At 29.4% G+C, this 27,255-nt stretch overlaps 2 protein-coding genes across 18 annotated transcripts in view; one reads left to right on the top strand and one right to left on the bottom strand.

Annotated features, from left to right (window-relative positions):
* LOC107450274 (phosphatase and actin regulator 1) overlaps positions 1-27,255 on the bottom strand; it is a 173,871-nt gene that overhangs the window by 100,758 nt on the left and 45,858 nt on the right. For 3 of the 14 annotated variants that reach the window (XM_043041565.2, XM_043041573.2, XM_071180095.1), the window contains exon 1: positions 7,870-8,098. The exons of 1 other annotated variant lie outside the window; for it this stretch is intronic. The gene's annotated coding sequence lies outside the window, so the exon portion shown is untranslated. Of the gene's footprint in view, positions 1-7,826; positions 8,099-27,255 lie in introns of those variants that run through there. 10 more of the 14 variants (XM_071180085.1, XM_071180093.1, XM_043041566.2 and 7 more) reach the window with 8 other exon arrangements.
* Positions 15,779-27,255, top strand: part of LOC107450275 (ectonucleotide pyrophosphatase/phosphodiesterase family member 3) — a 47,470-nt gene continuing 35,993 nt past the window's right edge. The window contains exons 1-2 of one of the 4 annotated variants that reach the window (XM_043041575.2): positions 15,779-16,308; positions 24,611-24,725. In XM_043041575.2, coding sequence (XP_042897509.1) covers positions 16,219-16,308; positions 24,611-24,725 — 205 coding nt within the window. In that variant the 5' untranslated portion in view covers positions 15,779-16,218. Of the gene's footprint in view, positions 16,309-20,344; positions 20,515-20,770; positions 20,852-24,610; positions 24,726-25,427; positions 25,684-27,255 lie in introns of those variants that run through there. The other 3 variants (XM_043041576.2, XM_043041578.2, XM_043041579.2) reach the window with 3 other exon arrangements.

Here is a 27,255-nt window from a genome sequence, read left to right as displayed (position 1 = left end):
TAGTGGATAACAATTGTAAAAAATGAGTGAAAACAATCCCACGGACAATGCGACGGATTTAAGGTTATGTCAAGGTACGTCTCTTGTGAATATCAATTGATTGTTAGGTTTTCTCTTTTGAAATTACATTATGACGCATTCACATACATTATTAATACAAATACATTCTCCATGGCGAGACGATGAGGCAACCACAAGCACTTCCACTGGTTCCAAAGGTCCACGAGGGAAAAATGCACAATATTACGGTTATTACAGAGCACGGAAGCGAGCGGAGCAGGAAAAAGAGTCGTTGAATAGAATTAGTGATCCTTTTACAACTGCTGATTCTTCTACAATTAACGTCGCAGGTTACGAAGTTTAACTTCTTCCGGGCGGAGGGACTCCACGCAATATTTTTTTTTCCTTTATAAGACTTTCATCTTAAATTTTCACTATAATAATGTTGTGGAAGCCATACATAACTATATAAGTATATATGCATAACTACTAAACTCAAGAACGAATCAAAGAACAAAATGTACTGGTTTTAAATTTCTTTTGCAGCAAAACCATAGCTATCAACTTCATTATAACAAAGCGTTTACCTGTTACTCACATAAAGTGACCAATTCTACGTAATCTCGAAATATAAAGTGAAATCTTCTTTATGAAGGTTTCGCGAATTATAATTTAACCATATTATTAAAATCGGAAAATGAAAACTTTGAAATTAACTTAGGTTAACAAGGGTATTCGAGTATTCGGATGAGAGAGATTTCGAATAATCAAGGTCCACTATAATTTCTTAAAATGGAATTCGGTATAAAAAAAATTCTTTTGAATAATTATTTAAAATGCATACCATGAACCAAAAAAAAAAAAGGTAGTTCAAAACTATTTAAAGCAATGATTTTAAATATAATAAAAAAGTTGAATCGGAATTTTCGCAGTTAGATGCAATATAATTTTAAAAAGTTGGTAATTTCGAAAACGCATTATGCAATAATTTGTATTGAAATTTATAGTAAAGATATCTTTTTTTTTCTTTTTGCAATTTATTACATTCAAATCAAATCTTAAGACAAATTTAAAATTTTATTAAACAGATGAACCTTCCTGAAAATATTTCTATACTCTTATTTGCATTCTTAGATTTTGAATCTTTTTCGAAGTCGAAGCTCGTGAATTAAAAAATGCTAATGAACATTTTTACAATAATTCACGAGAGTCTTTATTATCTTTACAACTAAAAAGTCATTAACTCCATTCGTGTTATTTTTAAACTTTTTTTTTGCGCAAAATTATTCGAAACTATCCACCAGGTGACTTGATACAGTTGAGGAAATGTTAGACGAAAATGGGTTTAACCGTTGAAGAACTGGGGCAGCGGATGATTGCCGATAGAAGAAACGTTTGGAGACAGCCTTGGCCTGCAACAAGCAGTAGAGCTACAGAAGAAGAATTCCAATTCTTCTTAGCCGTGCGTAAGAGTGCTCCAAAATAAACACTTCGAAAAAATTCTTTTCTAAACCAGATATTTTCGGCAAAATTTAACTAGACTTGCCAGATTTTTCTATTTGTTAAGGAGGGGGAAATTGTAATTATGCTTAATTTTGAACTACCAATAATTTACGCTGCATTTAAAAAAGTTAATTTCTTATTTTAGTTCAAAGTAGAATAAAATCTTTGCTCTTAACAATTTCGAAACGTTGAACTGGTATTCCAAAGTGCTCTGCACGTGCTGACTATTCCCTATTTTTTTTTTTATTTATTTTTTTTAATCCTTTCTTTCGTTTCTTTTACTTAAGTTAGTTTTTAAGTGATTCAAACTTCAAAAAACTACGCAAATTTTAAGCCTAGCTAAACTTTGGAAGCCCTAGCCTAGAATCTACTAAAAACTGTCACAAACGTAAACAGCTGGTCATAAGCACAGCGTTAGAATAGAATTGAGGCAGAGCAAGCAGTTTGGCTATGTTGAAAAGATATAGAAACCCCATTTGTTTGCTCTTCAACAAACAATGAAAAATATATAATATCATTTATCAAATTTCCGCTTTCAAGAATCTAATATCCGCAACAACAAAAAAACAAAATTGACGTCAAAGAGATGAATCAAGCAAAAGGAAGGCAATAATGGAAGAAGAAAAAAAAGAGCATTTGTATTATCTTTATAAAATAGGTATGTCAGATATGGGGCTCATGGGTCATAGTTGGCGTTGTCTTACCAAAACGCTAGTGTAATAAAAGTTGATCGCTTTCAATTATTACCTATTATTTATTTTATTTACCCTGCCTACCTTCTATGCAGAAAATGTTAGAAACAATGGTAGAAACAATGTTAATATTTCAATGTCAAAGTTCGATGAAATAAGAGCAAAATCAGTAATAGATTCAATAAAAATCTCGTGGTTTACAACATTGAAAGCGTTAGCAAAATTACATGATATATTTAACATAAACAAATTTTAATAAAAAAAAAATCTAAATTGCAGATATAATTCAAAACTTTACGTCTTGACTAACTTGCATGTTATTTATTAATCTATTATAGGCATATTACCATACCTACTTATTTGTAGTGTAGTTAGCTTTTTAATACAGCAAAAATCTTTTCAAATTCAGAAATACCGTACACAGTAACTGCTGATATGAAAATATCATGAAATTGCTCACATTTTTCAACTAAAGTTTTGCCACATAGTAGAGAACGAGTAAATAAAAGAAGCATAAACAAAAAATACACATTTTTTTTAAACATTCTATGGCATAGAAAATAGCAATCAACATGTAACATATCAAAATAACTAAATATATTTTTTACTTTTATACACACAGTTTTGTAAACCTACATAAAGCAAAACCCTTCTAAACTAGTTTTTAGTTGAAGAAATCATAGAGTTTAAATATTTTGTGTCCTAATATTGACAATAAAATCAGCGTCGAGCAGAAGTGGTATGAATAGGTTATAAACTATCACCAGAAATAGACCCAGTATTTTATAATGACAACTCAATATCTTAATCACTGTACCTATTGTGACGCGTACACAGAACAAATAGTCGTGAAAATGTAGATGATTCAACGAATTAGAAGTGGCCAACCCTGGCCTAAGTGCAACTTTTGACACAAATGAATAAAATTCCACTTTCTATTACCCTAAATGTTACTTTTGACAGCAACTCTAAAAATCAGAATCTTCTCATTTTAACAGAAATCTGAGAATAAAATTTTACCTTATAACTCTGAAAGTGCTCTTTTGCTTATACAATTCTATTTCCTTCAACTTAGATGTTACTTTTTTTAAAATAAATTTCGATAAATATGCTACATATCATTATCAATTTTTAATTCTTATGTTTGGAAATAGAGACAACTATTTAAGTCCTTTACTTTATCTTTAACAGGTAAAACATATAACATAAGACACAGAAAAATTAATGAGTAAAAGCATAGTAACAAAGTTAGGCAAAAATGAAAGTAGTATTCAAGGGTGAAAACAAAAATTTGGAGACACAGCCATGACAAAATTGCAGGTTCTCCCCCTATATAAAACTGACTTTTTTTCCAGCAGATCTCCATTGAGTTATCTTCTCTGCAATTACATTAAAATACCTCGAACTCCATAACAATTAAATTAAGCATCTTAAAAAGTTAAATAGGGTTCTAAAACCAACAGCAGAATTTGTGACGTGAATGCAGCAAATTGGTTTGCGACCTCAACGCACTCAGACAGAGAATATAATTTCAAAAATTCAGCCTTATCTAACAAACATGGTGCAAAAATTTTAGTTACAAGGTTTATAAAATCATATATTATGAAAAAAAATACAAAATCATACAATCTTTGTGATGTTTTCTCAATTTAGCTTTATAATTTTTATAAAAAATAAATTTAGAGATGCCTCAAAAATATATCTCAGCAATTTTCTCTCATTTACTCGCTTTTTAAAAATAAAACTTAAGTAATAAATAATCTTCAGACTGAAATAATCTATAGAGCCCGCTATCATGATGTAGCGTTTCTGATACTGAGACTTTTAATTATAATGTAAATTTTTACTGATATCCCAAACTCAATATTTTATTAAAACGTAAGAGTAACCTCATTACCTCACAACATTAATAAGTTACAGACTCCATTTAGCAAAGGTTTGCCATCTATCCAGATATCCATACAAACCAAATTAAAAAAAGCATCTAGTTGCAAAAAAAGCTCACGCGATTTTAAATGTGTGTTTTGGCAAAGTCCTTAAATAAAATGATGATAAATAAAAAAATTTCTATAATTTCATCACACCTACCTCGAATTATTAAGACACTACTGCACTGTATATTTACAAGCACAAACCAAGAGTTTTCGGAAGATTTTCGAAAACAAAAGTTTAGTGATCGACTGATAATCAGATTCATTAACTTTGATAAATCTCGTTAGGACATCACCAATAGAAATACTTCTCCTTTTGTAGACCATTAGCGATAATCAGTAAATATTAAAAAACACAAACATAAAACAAAATAATAGTTGAAAACAGAATACTTAAATATAAACACATAAAAAGGACAATTTGAAAAAAATATACTATCATTCTTAAATCTTCTAATTACAAATTTGGAAGGTCCAGGCTTTTTTTTACGGACCCACTATGCAACCATCAGAGAGAGTAAATTATGCAAGAGAGAGAGAAATTTTTTACTTCCAAGCATAGCAGGCCTTAAATCTTTTTTTTTTAATGCCAGCTTATATACAAGTTTCAAATTTTTAGTAAATTTTCAAATAAAAAGCATACATTTTGGCTTATGATGGCTCACATGGATGAGTTTATTTTTGGAAATATACAATAAGCTCAGTTTAATGAAATAATATTAAATTCTACTTGGTTGTACTCACAATAATAAATAGGACAGAAGAAACTTTAATAGGAAATTGCATGGATAAAATGATTTACAGTAAAATTAAAAATTGTATTGATCATTTAATTACAATTTTATGACGTTAATTATAATTTAGAATAAAATAATAATCTGAATTTCAATGCTATAATAGAAGGGTCACTATAGAAAAAAACTAGGCTTTTTCATTGACCCTTCGAGAAACTCCTGCTACTAAATAGAGGTCCTCCATAAAAATCCGAACTTTAAAAAAATGACTCCTCAGACTATTCTAACTAATTGGCTTTCGAGCAGCCATACCTAGAAAGTTGCATTTAGATCTGCAGCTAACTCCTCATAGCAAAACTATTTTTTCCCAGGTTATCAAATAGGGATACAGTATACAGTCGCTCTAGTGATCAACAAATTTCCAAAGTAATTTCTGGCAACAGTCTTTGTGAAACTCAGCAACCAAATAAAAATGATGGAGATACTTTGAATTATCTTATTTAAAATACAGCATTTATTTATTTAGTTTTGAGGGGGGGGAATTCAACTGATAGCTAAATTCCTGTAAAATAACATTGACTTTAATTATATCACATTTTTACAAAAATCTTTGACACACAAATTAAATTTTAATTAGTTCATTTTTTATTAACTTTTTATTATTATTTATTTTTTGGTAGAATTATTAACTAATTTAGTTACTAAATTTTCTTACATTATTTTAAATAATTTTCAGAAAACCATAAAATAATGCCTTTTGTATTTAGGATAAATTTTGGTTCCTGGAATAATTAATGGTCAATGATGTTCTCATTATTCATTCAAGGCCAATAAAAAGTTAAATAAACAAGATAATTAAAGACATAAAGTAACAAAAAAAAATTTATATGAAAGCAAACCGTCAGAAATAGAGTTACCACCTAGTACAGTCAGACTTTCATCCTCATTCCTGCATCTTTTGTTTCCTATTCATATCTTATTGTTTTAACAGTCCTATCGCAAATGCTATTTTCGCTTTATCAATCAAAAACTCTACCAACATTTTTTTTAAAAATTAAATCTATTTTGTTTTCAGAAGAAATCAACGGCTGAAACTACTGTTAAAGTAAATGGGAATTTGTCACAGTTAGGAGAAAACACATGAAACTTTAGGTTTGATGTTCATGCATTGTCTGATGAAATCCGTTTGAAATGTTTGCAGAAGCTGAAGAAGTACTAAGTGATATAGCGAAACAGAACCATAGCCAGTAATGACTATTGCAGAATATCCCGATGCCTTTGAAACAATGAGAAATTTTCAGTATTCACACAAACTTACAGATAATGTACAGCAATCGGTTAGAAATGTCAAAAATTTATTATTTGCAATTATAAAAGAATAGTGCGGGCGAACAAAATTTCCCCAACATTTTTCAAAATTAATTATGTTTACCTTCCTACTGCAATGTAATTATTTTTGTATTACGCACATAATTCCTTCAATTAAAATTTTTAGTACTACTGTACTCATTCATACACTGTATTCATTTTTATGTTCAATGTTCAATTCATTTGATACTTTAGTTAATCTACATTTGTTTTCCTACATCTGTCATTTACAATGAATAGTCCCATAAGAAACAATCAATCAAGATACTACTGTAATTTGGGTAGATGCTCTGAAACGCAAACATTATGTGATAATAAAACATTTTATAAGAAAATTCACCAAAATCACAAAAGAGTAAAGTGAATGTAAAAAGGAGCAAGAAATTTACATTGAATAAAACGAGATAAAACAGTGACAATTTTTTTTATGGGCCAACTCATTGAAAAGATATAGATCCAATCACAGTAGATATGGAATCCATGGATAATACATATAAATTGTACAAAAAAATACTTCGTTGTTGAATTTACTATATATTTTTTAAGGTTTGTTGAACCTACTATATATTTTTCACAATGAATAAATTTAACTCTGAAATATTACCAAAAATCCTATAATAATACAAAAAGAAATTAATTATTTAAAAATATTACCTATTTGTACCAAATATGTCAACGACCAGTAATTGTCTCAAAAACATTGAATTATTAACAATAATTAGTTAAATTATGAGTAAATAAATATTTCATCAGGATATCAAAAATTCCCTACTCCATGCCAAAACTGGTAACTCTGAGATTGATTGTAAAAATTGAGAGTTGTTGTTTTTTGATCAGGAATTAGAGCGACACTCCACAGAATGAATATTTTTATATACCTCATATATATTTATGAAACTTTCTGAAGGTTAAATAAATCTTTGGGTCAGGAATCCACCCTTTCAGAGAATTCCATTTTTTTTTAATGTTAATTTAAAAAAAGATAAAAAATTTGCTTAAATCCTTACAATTAAAAAGAAAAGTTACATAACAGTAAAAAAAAAATATTTTTGCGAATTTTAGGCCTATATAACATTATTCCTATTTAACAGCTTCAAAACATTACAGATAAATAAACTAGCCTGTTATTGAGGTAAAATTAATGCACAGAATTTGCTTATAAGCCCTGACACTGGCATCAACAAAACAAGTTAATAAGTGATATAATCTAATTACCAAATGGCGAATCCAATACTAGATTTTTTATAAACAACAAAAAAATCTTACATATAGAATTTAATTAAGAATGATCAGATTAAATGATTAATGACTGAATGATCTGATGATTAAAATCTGTAATTTTAAGATTAATCAAAAAAACTCTTCATTTAAGAAATTTTTAAAAAATTTTTAATTAATAGAAATAATAAAGAAAAGGAAATGCATATAAATTTTAGATTTCTTTAAATACTTATTGTAGACATCATTAAAGGATGAACTTCATTAATCTTTACATTAAAAATAAACAAAGAATCTTAAGTTAAACACATAAAAAATAGTGTAAAGTATATTTAATTGCAAAAAGAACAATGTGCATCAACAATATTTCCATAACTTACCATTAAAAATTTAAAATTATCAGGTTATAAATCATTTTCTCACCTCACAATTCATAAAAATTAAGTTAAAAAATAGTTTACACTTAGCACGATAAAGTTTTTATCTATATGATAAAGTTTGATTTGTTTTCTTGATGAAATCAGAAAAAAATGTCAGCACATACTATCTGATTTTGATGTCCACTGTTAAAACAACCGTTAAAATAATAAAATTAACTTCCGACGGCAGCCATAACAATGTAAACAGTTGCCAAAAAAAAGTTTAATAAAGTAATCGAGTTATAGAAAACTTGATGCCATAATTTTCCACATAAACATGAAAACTATCTTCGTTTCTCTACCTTATTTCTTTAACAGAAAGAACTATTCCATAAATAAATTTAAACTTACAGCAATTCAGATTTAAACTTCAAAATTCATACAAATCACAAAATCAAGTAATAACTCATATCTATTCATTTAACCAACCAAAGAAGAATTTCGTTACTGCGACACTCTTGAACAGCAGTTGAAATGTCGATCGCAACTCTCGAATACGCCATCTGGGGAGAAGACCGGTTCCATGTCTTGAACCTCTCTCTTTCCCTCTCCTTCTCTTTTCAGTTGCAGAAGAATGCACTACGACGTGTCTCCTCTTCTTAATATTTTTCATATTTAATTGTTAAAAACAATTTTTTTAATTCCCATGATGTTTTCCTTTAGAACTATGTTTAATGTAGTTTTCAGTTCCATATAGTTTCCCAACTTAGGATTTTAATCTAGGCAAAAATCAAGACAGAAACGTCCGCTGTTCCTCCTCCTATGGCTCTCCACATGCTAATGGTGACAGCATATGAAGTGTTGCCGTAGGTAAAGAGTTTTGCTCTACGCCACCTACAGCCCATTTCGATCGCCAATAAGGTGATTTGGTAATGCAAATTTGGGCTTTTGGATGCAAGTAAAATTAGTTAGACAAAATTAGCTTAGAGATTTCTGGCCTGCTTTTTTAACAGTTTCACTCTTGCGCTCTGCATCGATAAGGCTGCAGTGTGTTAATTGGTGTTCGAAAGCGTGTGGAGAGTCATAGGAAAAGAAAGTACGTTAGTTTCTCTCTTGATTTTTAAGTAGATTAATAACTTTTGAGTAGGGAAACTATTTGGAACTGAAAACTATATTGAACATAGTTCTAAAAAAGACGTCGTGAAAATATAAAAAAAAGTAGTTTTAACATTTAAATACGAGAAATATTTTTTAAAAAAAAAAGAAGAAAATATCGTAGTACATTCTTATACAACTAAGAAGAGGTGGAAGGGTCAAGACACGGGACCGTTGCTCTTCTCAGATGGCGTATTCGAGCTTTGTGATTGCAAATGTAAATATCTAATTTTATAAATCTCGAAGTTATGGGCTTCCTTTAAATGGAAAACATTATTTACACAAAGAAAGGTTACTTCATCCCAATCACTCCCGGCAAGAAAACCGTACTACTTGTAACAAGTGTGTTACAACGGCACTCTGAGAAATGGCATCAAGTGGCATGAAATTTTGTAGTCAAATAAAATTTTTCCTTTATCGATTTTAATTCTTTCCGAACTTTCCGTCAAACGCTCTGACGCCTGACGGTAGCGGGTTTGAATCGACCTGCACGCGAAGTCGAGCACTTAACAGTAGAACAGTTTAACGAGGACCAATACCCCACACCCTCGGTCCTTACGCAGACTAATCTAAGTGGGCACCCACCCGCACACTGATCGTAGCCAGTGATGCTTGACTTTGGTGATCTGCTGGGAACCGTGTCTTAACGATCAGTCCACTGCGGAACAGCAAAGTTTATGCAATCCCACATTAAGATCACGGCTCTTAAAATACAGATCTTAAGACTCGATTCCCAGTAGATCACCGAAGTTGAGCATTCCTGGCAGTAGTCAGTGAGTGGTCCATTTTGATCAGATTACAAAGAGACCAAAGGATGCGCGGTACCGGCCTTCGTTAAACAGTTTTACTGCAAAGTATTAGACTTCACGCTCAGGTCATCGAGCTACCAAAGTGGGGAAGTCATCTGCTTTGCACAGAATCAAAATTGTGATGGAATGTCTTCGGATCATCAGGCATGTTTCCCAGAACTTCGCCAATAGCCATTTGAATTTTCTCCGTTGAGACGTAAAAAAAGTTACTACTACTAATACAACTTATATACAGGTAGCAGGGATATAAATTTCGTTTAGTCTTTTATGTTTTTTCTTTTCTGTGTGTGTGTGTGTGCTTGTAGAGTATTAATACATTGTAATTTGAAAAATCACCGCTTTTATATTTCGTTTGAAAAAAATTTCCCTGATTTTTTTTTCTAAAAAAGTACTTTATTATTTTAATTTTTTTAATATAGCATCAATAAATTTATCAGCTGATAATGGCCAGTTAATAAGTTCTTAGAAAACAAATTCGGTAAATGTTTTAATACACAATATTTGTAAAAATTGCCTGTTTAGAACATTGATAGAACTTAAGAGGGCACCATACCTTGGGAGAAACTTTTCATGGCTAATTCTCATTCACTTCCATATGTTATTCAAAATTTACAGTCTAGAAAAAGGGAGTTCAAACAAACCTAGAGTAAATCGTGAGGTTTCGAATACTGAAAAAAAAAATTTCTAAATATCCAAATGAAAATAAATTATGAGAAGATAACTCAGGATTATGCAATGGGGGAGTTCTCTTTCAATAATTTGTTTGCATTTTGATATTTTAAAAACAAAACAAAATTTTTTTTTCAGCATTTGAAACTTTATGGCTCACTCTAGGCTTTTCTGAATTCACTTTTTCTATACTTTAATTTTTTAAATAATTATGGAGATAAAATAAATTTGCGATGAAAGGCTTCTCCCGTGGCCTCCTTTTAAGTAAATTTTAAAATTTAAATGAATGATGGAATTGAGATGTATCGGGATGAAAAAAAAGAAGGGCTTTTGTTGGAGGGGGGATAAACCAGGTTGTCCGGTACGAAAATTTTGAAAATTGCTGGTTTCTTATGTCCAGGATTTTAAAGTGGAGTTTAAATCAATCCATTCGCCTTTTCCCGCATAAGTCGTAAATTTATCGAACATATATTTCAACCATTTGCAGTTGGACTTTTTGTAGTCTTTTGTAGTTTGCTTAGTCTTTTAGTTCATTTTGTAAAATAACATTGTGCTTTTTGGTCTTGTTTTTAAAAAAATATTTAGCTTAATCAATTAGGAAAAAAATATTGAATTTATCTTGAAAACTACTTTTTTCGAATTATTTTTTTTTTCTATATAAGTGCTACTACTTATTCATGTTAAACAGCAAAACAGATTGAGAGTTTGTATTATATGCTTTTTCCTAGTTAATTTCAAATGTGTTTGCTCAAAAACCTATAAAAAATTATTCTGTCCCGAATGTTCTTAAAAAGTAAAACTACCTGAGTTGCGGTGACCAAATTAAAAATTATGTTGCAATTATTGCTCCAGATATATAAAATAAAAAAATAGAAGCTATAAAATATAATTAAGCATAGTGAATATATTTTTCTTTTTTTAGTTTTTAACTGCTATTCTCTTAAACCTCAAACATTTGCTTGAATTAACCCTCACCATCTTGTATTTTTGGTTAAATTTTCAATTCGTGTTTTCTTGATATTTTTTTGTAGTTGGTGATAACTTTTGATGATATAGCACTATTAGACAGCATTATACCTTTCAAAAATACATTTTTCCTTTTTTTCCCCCTTGCATTTTACATGTATCGAAAGACACTGCCAAATAAAGTAAGAATCCATCATTTGTGAAAATTAAATAAAGATGATTAAAAGCATATTAGGAAATTTCTCATCCCGTCTCACCCGGGTTCGACAGTTGAGTTCTGTTGGGAGAGGAAGAACCTCTTAACAGTTAATTTCAAATATACTCAATTTATATATTATGTAGCATTGCTCACTTTATTCCATGGATCGAGGCCTAGTAAATTTTTCAGAATTTTGTAAAAATTCTTATTTGATTGTTTTGTGAAACATTCGGGCTCGAAAATTATATTGTCGGACATGGAAGCAGCGCCAATTTACAATTTTCAGTGGCTTTTAACCGCTCGCTCTCTTTATGTCGACTTTCCTCTTGGATGTCAATTATAATGCAAGCTTTTACTTATCTTAAGATTTGTAACCTGAACTAAAAAGGTCAAGAATTACTTTTTTTCTTAAGAAAATACCAAACAGGCTGGAAAAATCGCTACCTGGGCAAGTAAAAATTCCAACCTGCAGGGAAGTATTTTCTATATTAACGTGCTCTGCAGGTCAATTAAATATTTAAACATAAATACCATAAAATACCGGATATAGATTGCTTTAAAATTTTCCTACTCATTTATCACCCTTTCTAAAATCACTAACGTGTCGTGCTTTTTAGGGTAAGCATAAGGACGCACATGTTCACCCTAATAATTTTGCAAAATTCCAGAACTCTTTTAACGTCTTCTATTTCTGATTTTTTTTAAATTCCCAAAAGATCTATTCTTTATTTAGATCATACATTTAGATCATAGATTTATTTAGATCATTTAAGAAAATAATTTCATGATTTTAAAGTAAAATAATGGTAATTTACGTAATTTTTAAAGGAAAAAATATAATATGAAAATTTTATTTTTTCCAGTGATAGTTTGAATACCATTGAGTGATTTTCTTAAAAATTGTTACAATTGAAGAATAGAAACATTTTAATGAAACGGAAATTACGTAATAACTCTACTAGCTTAAAATTACATTTAGTTGTTCATAAACAAGGTAACATTTTAAAATTTTAATGCTTTTTTTTTAAACATAATTTAATAATTTTTATGAGAACTTTTTTTTCAAATAGCACATGGACAAAAAATTTCTAATTGAAAAAAAATTAAAATGTTTTTTTTTTTTTTTTTTTTTTTTTGATTTGTAAGATGGAATTTCTGTAATAGAAATATCCATTTGAATAGTAATATCCTCTTTTATTACTAATTCATAGTAAATGTAGCTAGCAATTTCTTTTCATATATGTGTTTGAATACAATGTGTTCTAAAGTATAATATTAGATTGTTACAGCCTAGAGACAAAGCAGATTCAAATCACAAGAGAGAAGAATCATTCATCCGTTATAGGTAGTCAATGATTGTTTTTGAAATTCACTTCAATTTTAAAATGTCAAGATAAGAGGATTAAAAACCGTGCAGTAATTATTATGCCATATATACAGAATAATAAAATAGTAATGATAAAATACAGTCGGACCTCTATTTAACGAAGTCGCTAAATCCCAATAATAAATTCGTTATATGGAAAGATATAACGTATTCTTGCAAGATATATATATTCGATATATACAAGATATATATATTCGATATATACAAGATATATATATNATAGCACTATTAGACAGCATTATACCTTTCAAAAATACATTTTTCCTTTTTTTCCCCCTTGCATTTTACATGTATCGAAAGACACTGCCAAATAAAGTAAGAATCCATCATTTGTGAAAATTAAATAAAGATGATTAAAAGCATATTAGGAAATTTCTCATCCCGTCTCACCCGGGTTCGACAGTTGAGTTCTGTTGGGAGAGGAAGAACCTCTTAACAGTTAATTTTAAATATACTCAATTTATATATTATGTAGCATTGCTCACTTTATTCCATGGATCGAGGCCTAGTAAATGTTTCAAAATTTTGCAAAAATTCTTATTTGATTGTTTTTGAAACATTCGGGCTCGAAAATTACATTGTCGGACAAGGAAGCAGCGCCAATTTACAATCCAGTGGCCTTTTACCACTCGCTCTCCTTGTTAGAGACTTTCCTCTTGGATGTCAATTATAATGCAAGCTTTTATTTATCTTAAGATTTGTAACCTGAACTAAAAAAGTCAAGAATTATTTTTTTTTTCTTGAGAAAATACCAAACAGGAGAGCGGATTGTCAAGGGCTGCTGAATTGGAAAAATCGCTAACGGGGCAAGTGAAAATTCCATCCTGTAGGGAAGTATTTTCTATCTTGCGTTGCTTTGTATTTAATTGACGTGCTCGGCAGGTCAATTAAATATTTAAGCATAAATACCGTAAAATACCGTAATTCATTTTTTTTTAAATCCTAAAAGATCTATTCTTTATTTAGATCATACATAATTTAGTAAAATAATTTCATGATTTTCAAGTAAAATAATGGTAATTTCTATAACTTTTAAGGGAAGAAATATAGTAGGAAAATTTCATTTTTTCTGTGATAATTTGAATACAATTGAGAGATTTTTTTTTAAAATTGAATACAAACATTTTAATGAAACGGAAATAATGTAATAACTCTTCTAACTTAAACTTACATTAAGTTGTTATTCAGTGCAGTTCGTAAACGAGGTAACATTTCAAAATTTTAATGTTTTTTTTAACACAATTTAATAATTTTTAGGAGCACTTTTTTTTCAAATAGCACACCAACAAAAAATTACCAATTGAAAAAAAATCTAATTTTTTTTATTTATTTACTTGATGGAACTTCTGTAATAGAAATATCCATTTGAATAGAAATATCCTTTTTTATTACTAATTCATAGTAAATGTAGCCAACAATTTTTTTCTTCATATATGTATTTGAATACGATGTGTTCTAAAATATTTTATTAAATTGTTACACCCTAGAGACAAAACAGATTCAAATCACAAGAGAGAAGTATCATTCATCCGTTATGGTTAGTCTATGATTGTTTTTGAAATTCACTTCAATTTTAAAATGCCAAGATAAAAGGATTAAAAATCGTGTAGAAAATTATTATGCCATATATATAGAATAATAAAATAGCAATAATAAAAAATTATTAAACTTAGTAAAAATTTTATTCTTTTAGTTTTTGATAGCGTTTCTCTTTAACTAAACTATAAAAATATAAGTTAAAAACGAATAAGTTAACACGAAAAAAATTTATTTGCGTATAATAACCTTTTTTTTTATAGGTATTAGGCACTTTGAGGAAAGTGATCATATCATTTTATACATCGTGACATTTTCCAAAAATTGATAACGAATGAAGGCATTTTTCTTTAAAAATTAGATTTGTCATTGATCCATAATGTTTTCTTAAAATCCTATTGTCCAATACATTGGGCAGCATTTAATATGATTTTATCATTAAAAAAATAATATTTTAAAATTTTTTTTATCTTTTAAATACGCTTACCTAGTGATTGTTCTTGTAAAATAAAAATGTAATTGAATTTACCTTCGTCTATCAAAGATTTTAATTACTATAAAAAATCAGTAGAAAGGAAAAAAATTCTATTTAAATACTATTTTAGAAAGTTTTATGGTAAAATGATATCTTATTATTTTAATCTAGTTTTAATCTTTAGCAAAACGAGCGAAAGTTAAAATTTATCAGTTTTTTATTTAATAATTAAAAAAGTTAATTAAATTTAATCAATGATTTATTAGCATACTTTTTTATTCATATTTCTAAAAAAAACACATTTCCTGCCACCATCCTTTAATAATTCATTATAAATTAATATTACTTTACAGAAATATTAAGGTATTAAATTTGGTTTAACATTAAATTCAGAATTTGAAAAATTTCTCAAGCAATTTTTTTGTTTTTGCGCATAAATATTTTTATTGAGGATACAGCTGAAACACCAAATTCGATGGATATTAGATTATTCTTTTCCTTTAATTATTCTTTATTTAGGAATTAGAAATATTAAGTTAAAAGTACATTAAATTCATAATTTTAAAAATTTCTCAAACTGGGATTTTTTTTTTCGAACAATATTCTGTTCTTTAAATTGTTCAGTATTTCTACATTTCGCACGATTAAATTGTTATTCCGAACTTGTATTAGCGATTTGGTTAGATTAACGATTACATATTTGCAAGCTGTTGATGCAGAAGATAAGGAGGGAATAGATTGATTCATTCCATTTATTTAAGAAACAATTACCTCTACGCATGCGCCAAGGTGGCGAGCTGGATCCTATAATTGACTGGTTCTCACTCCCTCATCTTTCCCCTTATTTCTTGTTTGTTTTGAAAGCAATAATAGTGATGATGTGTGTGAAATGGCAAAAAAGTTGTTAAACGCAAATCTGTCAAACATGAAATCCAATACAAATTTTATAAATTTGGATCTTATATGTTTAAATCGATGTTCATCCAAGATTTGTTTTGAAGAATACCAAAGCTTTTAGTTTTATTTCTACTCAGTTTTTGAGTAGAACTTTTCTGATTTTTAACAATACAAAATGATAGGTATTTCTTTATAGAGGATAACGATTAATTTTTTTTCTGTGCCATAAAACGATAATTTAACTGACAATTCTCAAATTTTTTTCATACGATCAAGTTATTATTTTTTCGTTCATTCTTTTAATTATGCCATGACCAAATATGGAGGCTATTCAGCGTTTGAGATCTGCGTGTTGCACAGCTAATGCTGCCACCCCGTGGTATAAGAACAAACTATATGTATCTTTTGGAGTAAGTATTAAGTCTTACATAATTTACAGATTATGAGATGAAGTTTCAAAAAGTATTAAAGGCATTATAATTTTAAAAAATAAATTTTCTGTAAATAAAAAAGAAAACGATTTTTAATAATTTTTTTTGTTTTAAATATGTTCTTTATTAATATGTTCGTATATTTTATGTTCTAATTAGTATGTTTTTCTTTACTGCTCTTTATATAATTACTGGAGAAATTACGTGCTCTATTATCATAATAAACTCTATGCAAAAACGTTTATTTTTATTGAATAAAAAATGTAATTTAATTGAAATATTTAAAAAGATAAATGTTTATTAAAACACTGAAAAATAAAAACTGAATCTAAATAGAAATAGCATACTTGAAATATTCATTAAAAAAAAAAACTTATCAATATAAATAGACGAGTAGGTTTATTTAGTTTATTCAGAAATCTAATACTACTTTTTAAAAATATTTAAACCTTTATTTTCTTTTACTTAGTCACAAAATAGTTTTTTTTTTATTCTTCCATCAACACCACCATAAAAATAGGACGCATATTTTAATAATACTTTTATGCAGATCATTTAATTCTTCATAGTACAAGTCAGGGAGATCAAAACAGAAAAATTTTCTCAGGTGGATCAAAAAAGGAAAAATATTCATTAAAATGTTTAAAAAATTGCGTATATATACGCAATTAATTATATAATTTTTTTTATTCTTTTGAAAAAATAATTTTTCATTAAAGCACTTTTTGGGTATGAAAAATTCCCACTAACACTTTCAATAATTTAATTAAAATGTATAAGACTATAAATTTTGACAAAAAATTTCTGTTTTTACAACGCTAAAATTTTTATCACAAAATATAGAAACACACTCCTTTTAAATACGTTATTATACTAATTACTAAATTAAATTAATTAAAAATTTTCAAAACCAATAAATTTTGACAAAATTTTACATTTTTTACAACATTTAAATTTTATTACAAAAAATAAAAACATGCTCTATTTAAATATATTATTAAATGAATAAAATATCTTATGCGTATAAAATAAGAATCAATGAGTTCTATGATTTTTTTAGCATTAAGTTTTTCTATTTTATCTTCGAATTAACAAAAGAATATTAATTTATTATAGCATTAAATTTTAAAAAAATAATTTTTTTTCTTCCTATTTTAAGAGTAGCAATGGATTCAGTATGGCATGTGGTCAACATTATTTATAATTAAAGTTAAAAATAATTACTAGATAACAGTAACAGCGAACTATTATATTTTATTTATTGGATTTACTCCCTGTAGCTTCTTGCTAGTTCCGAAATTAAAATTTCGCCCTTTACGATTCCCTGCGTCCTTGAGGATCGAACATTTTCACCTCCAGGAATTCCAATAAATGAAAAACTATGTTTCGTTTTTAATTTTAAATAATTATAATTAATACTTGTCAAGTATCATATTCAATTTACGCAGAAACTATTAAAGAAAATTTTGAAAAAATGATTGAGACTCACTGCTTTTTTTTTCCTTTTGTGGTTGTTTCATATTAAATTTTAATAATTTAATAATAATGAGATCCTGAGATTTATTGAAGTCCCTTACGCTGCAGCAATTGGAGATGACATCCTGTCAATGGACGACAATTGCTGGCCACATCGTGCTAACTAGGTGAATGATTTCCTTTTGGAGGAAGGAGTCATACGAATGGATTGGGCAACGTGTTCGCCGGACATGAACCCAATCGAGCATGTTTAACCCCTTAACGATCGTTTAATTTTCAAGAAAACGGTCATAAAAGTGCCTATTTTTTTGGCTTTTGTATTTGTATTACGTATTTGATTAGTGCTGCAACTAGTTTAAAATAAACTATCTATTAAAAATATCCTGTTACTGCCATCAGGAATTGCTGTACGCCTACCTCCCACACAAGCTCTCCAAGAACTGGAAAGAGCTCTTCGGGAGGAGTGGGGCAGAATACTACAGCTCCTCATTGACAACCTCATTGACTCGATGCCTCAAAGGTGTTCAACGTTGCTGGCCGTCCGGCGAACAATTTTCATTTAAGGAAATCCTTTTTTTTAAGTTTTCTCATATGCGCAAATTGTGTTTTTTACCTTTTGTACCCAAATGCTCAATAAAACGCATTTTTTTCCTACCAAACAAATGTCATTTTTATCTCATATAGCCCATACAGCGTCTGCCGATAGTGTATCAATCATTCAAACAATTCTCCAGGTGCAAGATCAACCCACAAACTCAATATCCTTTCATTGTTATGTGCAGCGCAGTAATTGAAATATATGTGATGTAATAAGGGGAAAATTCTTAAATTATAACAGAAATTAAATGTTATCCAGAGATGTTGCTCATTGAAACTGATTTTATTATTTAATATTGTGATTTTTAAAATTTTGTTTAAAATGACACTGCCTCAAAAGTTTAAGCGCTTAAGAAATTTCTTAGCTACTGCGGCTATTGGCTGGATGAAGTGACGTGTTCCATGCTAACAGACAGACAGATTATTTTTAACAGACAGACAGATGCTAACAGACAGACAGATTATTTTTAATTAAGAGGTCCCTACACACACCCACTCTGTTGAAAGTTGCAAAATTCATAAAAAAACTAAATTTTTAAAATTTTTCAAAATTTGAAAGAAAGAGTGTTTGTGAAATTTCTAGCACTTTAAATAGAATAAAGTGTGGTGTTTATCAAGTGTTTAATAAAGAAGATGTAAAAACATTCATTATAGTCAGAGATATTTCAATAAAATAAAATAAAAATTTCCGGGTCAAGATCATTAACGGTGAAACCAAATTATTTTTCGTTTGAAAAAGTGAGGTGATCCCATCAAATTCTACTGGTTAAAACAATTAACCCTTTGGCGGTCGTATGTCTACTCTCAGTCATAATAGTAAAAAAAACATACTAATCTTATAGCATTTTTATTTTATAACCGTCGTTAAACAGCCGACCCGATTTTATGTTTATGACTATCAATGTTCAACTCAGTAGCTCTGTAATTTTGAACCCAATTCAGAAGACAAGGGAACTCTTGGATCAAGTATTGAGAGAAATTTGCCTTCGTGGAAGACCTTTTGATGGAACTAACCCGTATTTGTTTTACATGGAGTGGAAAACCACGAAGACTTCCCACAGAAGCCTGATAGCAAGGGGACTCTAACCCATGATCCGTCTACTACTGAGAATATTTTACTTCAACACTGTGATCGGTGCGAGCCGAGTGCGGAATTCGTACTCTCCTTGGCTGGGATTCGAACTCTGTTCACCTCATTGGAAGGCGAACGCTCTATCCCCTGAGCCACCACGACTTCAATCTTATAGTATTGAACAATACTATTCACTAATGAGGACGTTACACCATTTCATCTTTATTCTTCATTAGTATTTTAAAATTTAAAGTGTAGTTAAATGCTGAAAAAATTCTTTTTAAAATATTCAAATTTTTAAGAGAGAGAGTTAATTTTAATATTTATATCGAAATTTTTAAAAATATAAGAGACTCCAAAGAGATCATTGTAAAATCGTTTCCGATTTGAAGTGTTACTTAATATAAGGTTATCGTTAAAGATTGTTAGCAAGTTTTGAGGTTTTCTAACTCGCCTTCCTCCATAATGATTCGTTAGCTTTCGATTGTGTTTCTGGGTTTAATATCGATTTGCGGCACTTAAGGTGTATGCAATTTACTCCATTTTTGTCAAGGAACTTAATAGCATGTATTAAGATGAATGATAACGGGACACCCCGTATTTTGAACTTTTACCATAAACGTTTTCAATAAATGAGTTATGACAATCCTCTTCCTATCTTTTACTATATTCATATTACTTTTCATTCACAATTTCAATCTTTTTAAATTTTACCTGTCGAATTAACGTTTACACTAATATAATGTTGCTTTTAAATATTTTGTTATTTCAACTAAAGAACAGTTTGTTACACGCAGCTTAATTTCTCATGGATTTTTTTACTTTTATATTTATTACATCTGGAATTTTTTTTCTTAAAACTTATCGTTAGTAAAAGTTGAAGTGTGATCGGTTGTTTTCAAAAATAAGCTCGCGAATAGCTTATCAGGTCCCGACTGATAATAAATGCCGTAGATTCTATTAAATTAGAAATGCGTTTATTATTTAGTCTAGTGTCTTTAATTTCATTAAACTACTAGAACACGATGTTCAGCGTACAGGTAAATTTTTAATTAATTTCCTCAATTTTTATATTGTTTGCGGTATAGTTGATAATTAATGGCTTCAATAATAAATAAATAGATTCTATTAAATTAAAAATGCTTTTATTATTTAGTCGAGTATCTTTAATTTCATTAAACTACTAGAACACGATGTTTAGCTAACAGGTAAAATTTTTAATTAATTTCCTCAATTTTTATATTTTTTGCGGTATAGTTGATAATTAATGGCATCAATAATAAATAAATATATTCTATTAAATTAGAAATGCTTTTAATATTCAGTCTAGTGTCTTTAATTTCATTAAACTACTAGAACACGATGTTTAGCAGACAGGTAAAATTTTTAATTTATTTCCTCAATTTTTATATTGTTTGCGGTATAGTTGGTAATAAATGGCTTCAATAATAAATAAATAGACTCTATTAAAATAGAAATGCTTTTATTATTTAGTCGAGTGTCTTTAATTTCTTTAAACTACTAGAACACGATGCTCAGCAAACAGATAAATTTTTAATTAATTTCCTCAATTTTTATATTGTTTGCGGTATAGTTGATAATAAATGGCATCAATAATAAATAAATAGATTCTATTAAATTAGAAATGCTTTTAATATTTAGTCGAGTGTCTGTAATTTCTCTAAACTACTAGAACACGATGCTCAGCAAACAGGTAAATTTTTAATTAATTTCCTCAATTTTTATATTGTTTGCGGTATAGTTGAAATAAATGGCTTCAATAATAAATGAATAGTCGGCTCCGATAAAAAAATATCTTCTTATTTGTGTTTTTAAAAATATTAATTAATAAAAAAGTGATTTTTTTTTAATTTTATAGCATATCAGTTATTTTTTTTAATGAATTATCATAGTACATTCTTATCAGTGATCGTAATAGGAATAGGATTAAGCTGTTTTAAAGAAATGAAGTGTTTTGCTCATTTTAAAACCTTAGACAAAATGTATTTCGCTGCATTTCGCTGTATGTATGTATGTTGCAGCGCATGTATTTCGCTGCAAAAGGGAAAGAAAGAAAAAGTTAATGTTGTTTTTGATTAATGGAACAAAATTGTATCCTCAGTGGTAGACGGATCATGGGTTAGAGTCCCCTTGCCGCCAGGCTAACCGCGTGAGTTTTTCGAGTTTTTCCTCTCCATGAAACGCAAATGCGAGTTAGTTCCATCAAAAAGTCCTCCCCGAAGGCAAATTTCTCCCAATACTTGATCCAGAAGTTCCCTTGTCTTCTGGATTGGGTTCAAAATTACAAGGCTACGGAATGGAACATAAGTAATCGTAAACCCCAAATTTGGGTCAGCTGTTCAACGACGGTTATAAAATAAAATAAAATAGGAAAAACTAGATTTTTATCAGTTTTGTTATTAATTGAGAAATGAATCTTATTTTAAAAATTTAAAAACTAAACTGGAGATTTTAAACCAACGATTTACACCTTATACAAAACACTTAAACATTTTCATTAATTTTTTATTTTATTTTTTTACTTTTTCTTCTTGTTATTGTTTACATAAAATACGAGAAAACGAAATTTGTTCTTGGAAAAGCGGTAAATTTTCAATATGCTAAAAAATTTGATGTATTTTCGAAGATTTATAAAATTAACGAACAAATTTTGAGTGTGAGAAGAACGTTTCCCTTCATAAAAGGTGCCGATTTAGATGTGATAAGAAATTTCACATCTTTTCATTGATTCACAAAAAGAACAACTTTAGAATGAAATAAGATTTTTTTTAAACAGTCCATTTTGATGATCTAAGACAGGGATGGGCAAACGTTTTTGGTCGAGGGCAAAAAATCGAGAAAAAAAAGTTTAGTGGGCCAAGAAAAAATTTCTTAAAAAAAAAAAAAAAAAAAAAAAAAAAAAAAAAAACGATTACAAGTTTTAATTGAAACATTTAATAAGATGTGCGATTTCATTTTTAAAAGTTCTTTATATTGAGGTTCGAAGTGAGATTTAATTATTTTGAGGAACGAGGCTAAATGCTTGTCTATTAGTCAACTCCTGAAATGATTTTTTCTAAGGTTCATACGAAATCACTTATTCAATATATAATAATTTTTTTTTTAAATTTTAATTTTATTTTACTTTGTATGTCTTTTTTTCTCTTCATTTTCATGCATTGTCATCCAGTTCTGAACTATGTACCAAATTTGAAGTTTGTAGCTAGTCGGGAAGTTAGTTTAAAATCGATTACAAAATTCCACCCGGACAGACATACACGAAGGCAAGTTTATATAAACGTGGTAATAAAATGAAGCAAACATAGCACTGATTATCTGGCATGAGATATTAAATTTGGGGAACTAGCTTTTGGTAATGATTTGTAAAACTCAAACTTTGGCATATTTCAAAACAACCACTTCAGATGATTGTTAGATTGCAACTCAATTAATTCAAGCTGCAAATCCGACCTCACTGTTTCACAATTCACTTTGAAAGGCACGGTAAAAATATCTAATTCTGTTTGAAGGGCACTGAAATCGTGAAATCTGCGTTCAAACCCAAAATGGAGTTTTTCAAGCCATCTTCATAACTCTTAAATTTTTATCGATGACTTTGATTCTAGAAGTCACCATTTTTCGAGATAAGGTTACAGCCTCAAAATTATTTTTCATGTCTGGATATAAAACATCTAAAACTTGGAGCATACATTGTTTAACAAACTCCACATCACCAAGAGATTTATTATTTTTAGCAATATTGTATACTACAATGTAACTTGCATGCGTAGCTGCTCCTTGAACACTGTTTATCTTCTTAAAAAAATTTTTGTCGGTCTGATCATTCTTTAAAAAAACTTTCTGCATTTTGTCTTCTTTCACATTCAGACATTGCTACGTAGTTGGCATTCTTGCGCTTGGTTGTAAAATGTCGGTTAATGTTGTATTCTTTGAAAACTGCTGCAGCCTCATTGCAGATAATACATACTGGCTTATCTTTAACAACTGTAAAAAAATATTTCCAAGTCCATTCATCATTGAACGCACTGTACTCTGAATCAACTTTGCGTTTTTCAGTAACCATTTTGGGGTTAAAAATTTTTACAAATAACTCAAACAAGCACTAGCTATTCTATACATTTAATAATTTCACCATTATTTACAATAACGTTATATGTGCGTAATCTTTCCATACGCAATAATTCGCACCGGTCGTTGGAGCTTAAAATGGCAGCCTGCCACATGTGAAATACAATTTACCTGTATTAGATTCCGTATGTCAGCTAGCTCATCGAGAAAAACAAACGCGCGTTGGCTACAATCTACGGCTATTCTATAAAGAACTTCTGCTTTCAACATTTCACCAATTGAAGCTTTCTGAAGCTATTTCGATCAATTTATGTTTTGTAGAGCAAAAATAGAGAAAGTAAAAAGGTCATCAGTACTTTGTTAAAGAAGGAAAAAAAATTAGATTTAAACAAAGTAGACCGTGGATAATAGTAGAAAATTGATGTATAATGTATATTGTCTATATTCGCCACGGATTGGCAAGTTAAAATTCTTTCCGCGGTCGGATAAAACCTTCCGGCGGGCCACAGTTGGCCCGCTGGCCGTAGTTTGCCCATCCCTGATCTAAGAAATTTTCTACAACCTTTACAATGATTATCAAAGTTTATATACGAAATTCAAAAGTGTTATTTTAATTGTTCGCGTAATTTGAATAAATGTATGCAGCAGCTCTCAAAATTGCATCAGTATATTATTGTTAACTCAGTAATTGTTAGTATTCAGTACATTATATCTGCATCCTTTATTACTCCTTTTATAATGACCTTTTTTTAAAAAAAAAAAAAATAATGTTCTAAAAAAATTTTTTTTTTTTGTAAAAAAAAAAGTGATTTTAGTCGAGCACTTAACGGTAAAATAACAGTTTAATGAGGATCGATACTAAGATATTAAATATTAGATTTTTTGATATTTAAAAAAAAAAAAAGATTTTTGCTCTTAAACTCTTTTCTATAACATTACTTAGACGACTGCCTTGCATGCCTTTTCCCAGGGCCGGCCCTGTTACTGTGAGAGGGCGTAATTAACCGTATATAGCTTCCCAAAATTTATTCTTACATTCTTTTCCAGCTCTTCCAATCAATCGCTCTGCTTGTTGGCGTCTATTTTCTAGGCAAATCTCATGGTTTCATTGATCCAAAAGAACCTGAAGAAATCATCGTTTCTTCAAATTCTGACCTTATAGGTATTGATATGATTTATGTAATCGTAATTGCAAAGATAAGTGGAAGAACATGTTAAGAAACATCACCTAAGTATCCTATTTTGAGAACTAATTATAGACGATTGTACAGAGTTGAGCATTATTTTACTTCCAAGTCCATCAATGAAATTGATTTTCCCAAATTCACTAAAATCTCCTATAGCATGCTCTTCCACTAAGTTTTTCTTGTATTTGAAATATTGTATTTTATAAGGAATTAGTAAAAATTAATTCCAACTGTTCTATAGAAATGTAACTCAACTGTTCTAGTTTAAGAACAAATAATGAATTACTGTAATTGAAAAACATTGTTCTGCTAAGTCAATAAATAAGGAGGATTTTTCATGTGTAAAAGACGTTCTTATACTTAAATATTAAAACCGATTTTCCAAAATTCCCTAAAATCTCCTTGCAAATGCTCTCTTCCATTATTTTTTTTCTTGGCCTTCGTAATATTGTACCTAATTTAATTCATTTCTTAAAGATTAATTACAATATTTCTGGTTCCTTGAATTCAAACAAATTTCATTCAAACGTTGGCTTATAAAAATCGAAAAACTATTAATAACTAAAAGCTATTTATTTTAATTTTTTCAAGAACAAGTATTGTGTGTATCCTTCATTGTTCGCACATAACGTGACTCACAACTTCCGGTCAGACAAAAACTTGGACTGGAATTTTTCACTAATGACTTTATCTAAAACAAGGCAGCAACTTTTTTTTTTCTTTATTTCATTCTTCAACAGATTAACTCTGACACGTGAATTGTTTCTTTTACTTTTTAAAAACTAACACGTTCATCCGCAGTTAACAAAAGGATTGATTGCTGAAGCAACGGGTTTGTTTTAGTAGAAGGTTGAAAAAATATGTATTTTTTGTTGTTTGCTTTGTTTGTTTGTTGTGTTAATGGTGGTTCAAGATTCAGTGCACCTAGAAGAAGTAAGTTCTAACTTTTTTCTTTTTCGCCATCATTATAACAGTTTTTAATTACTGATTTTTCATTTATTTATAATGATGGCGGCTGAAAACAGCAGCAACAGGAGATTAGTAATTTTTCATTAAGTACATTAAATTTGATATAGTTAAAAATCGAATATTATATCAACATTTTGATGCGTTTATACAAATATGTACTAGTATTATTTAAACAGTGAAGTATCTACACGTAATATACTCTTTAAAAAAATTGTAATAAAGTGTAGGTCAATAAAGTTTACTAATAATTTTAAATACGATCTTCATTTTTTTAAAAAAAATAGGATTTTAAAGAATAGGATTTATTTTTAAGTGGGAGATGTAATCTTGAATTTATACTAATCCATGATGTTTTAACAGATCATCACGAAATTTGGTGTACGCATCGAGGTCAGCATTAGCTTTTTCCAAAGTTCCTCAAACTACTTGTTCATTTAAACAAATAATCCCAAGAAACTGAAACGGGAAGATATTACCTGATAGAAATTTTCGTACGTTTCAAAAATATACAAAATTGAAAGACAGTTGACATGTTTAAAGCGCACCAAAAATTGGCGCCCATTTTCAAGACTTGACAGTCGCAAATACAGTTAGACAAAAATGATTTGGAAAAAAAAACCATGAAGTTGTTAACGAAAAGTCCCGCAGTGGACTGATCGTTAAGACACGGTTCCCAGCAGATCACCGAAGTCAAGCATCACTGGCTACGGTCAGTGTGCGGGTGGGTGACCACTTGTATCAGCCTGCGTAGGGACCGAGGCTGTGCGGTATTGGTCCTTGTTAAACTGTTCTACCGCAAAGTGCTCGACTTCGCGTGCAGGTCGTCGGGCTACCGAAGCGGGGGTGCCATCCCCTCTGCAGAGGATCAAAATTGTGATGGCATGTCTTCGGATCATCCTCAGAGATGTTTCCCAGACCGTCGCCAATAGCCCATTGTGCAGCTCTAGTGTGACGTAAATGAACAAGAACAACAACAATGTTAACGAAAAATGGACAAATAAAGGTAAGAAAGAAAAACCACAGAAGCCGAGAGAGAAAATATAGATGAAAAACGGAACAAGAAAAAACACAATGGCCGAGAGGTAAATCAGTGTAAAATGTATTTCTACACGTTATGGAGAGGTAGTGTGGGGCAGGGCTAAAGAGAATACAAGGGCTAGTTCACTCCGCTCTTAGAGCTGAAGCTACGATTTCCCTCCTCATGACGTCACTGTATCTACAGATCTCGGAGACCGCAAGCAAAGATATGATAACTTTGCATCTTTCTCTTGTAAAAATAAGTTAGACTTTTTCTGGTTATTAGCCTTCAAACTTTACGTAATTAACACATTATTTCCGTTCATAAACATAGTTCAAAAAAAACTTTCTTGGTTATTATATTAAAAAAATACCATTTTAAACTTATAAAAATGTTTTGCTAGTTGGTGAAAATGACACGATAAATACTTTATTTTAAAAAGTTCAGTTTTAACTTTAACTATTAAGAAAAATGAAGGCATATATCGACACTTTTTTTATCTACATATTCTTTTATAA

This window comes from Parasteatoda tepidariorum, chromosome 4 (genome assembly GCF_043381705.1).
Source record: "Parasteatoda tepidariorum isolate YZ-2023 chromosome 4, CAS_Ptep_4.0, whole genome shotgun sequence".
Lineage (NCBI taxonomy): Eukaryota > Metazoa > Arthropoda > Arachnida > Araneae > Theridiidae > Parasteatoda > Parasteatoda tepidariorum.
This window is presented reverse-complemented; position numbering and strand designations above follow the sequence as displayed.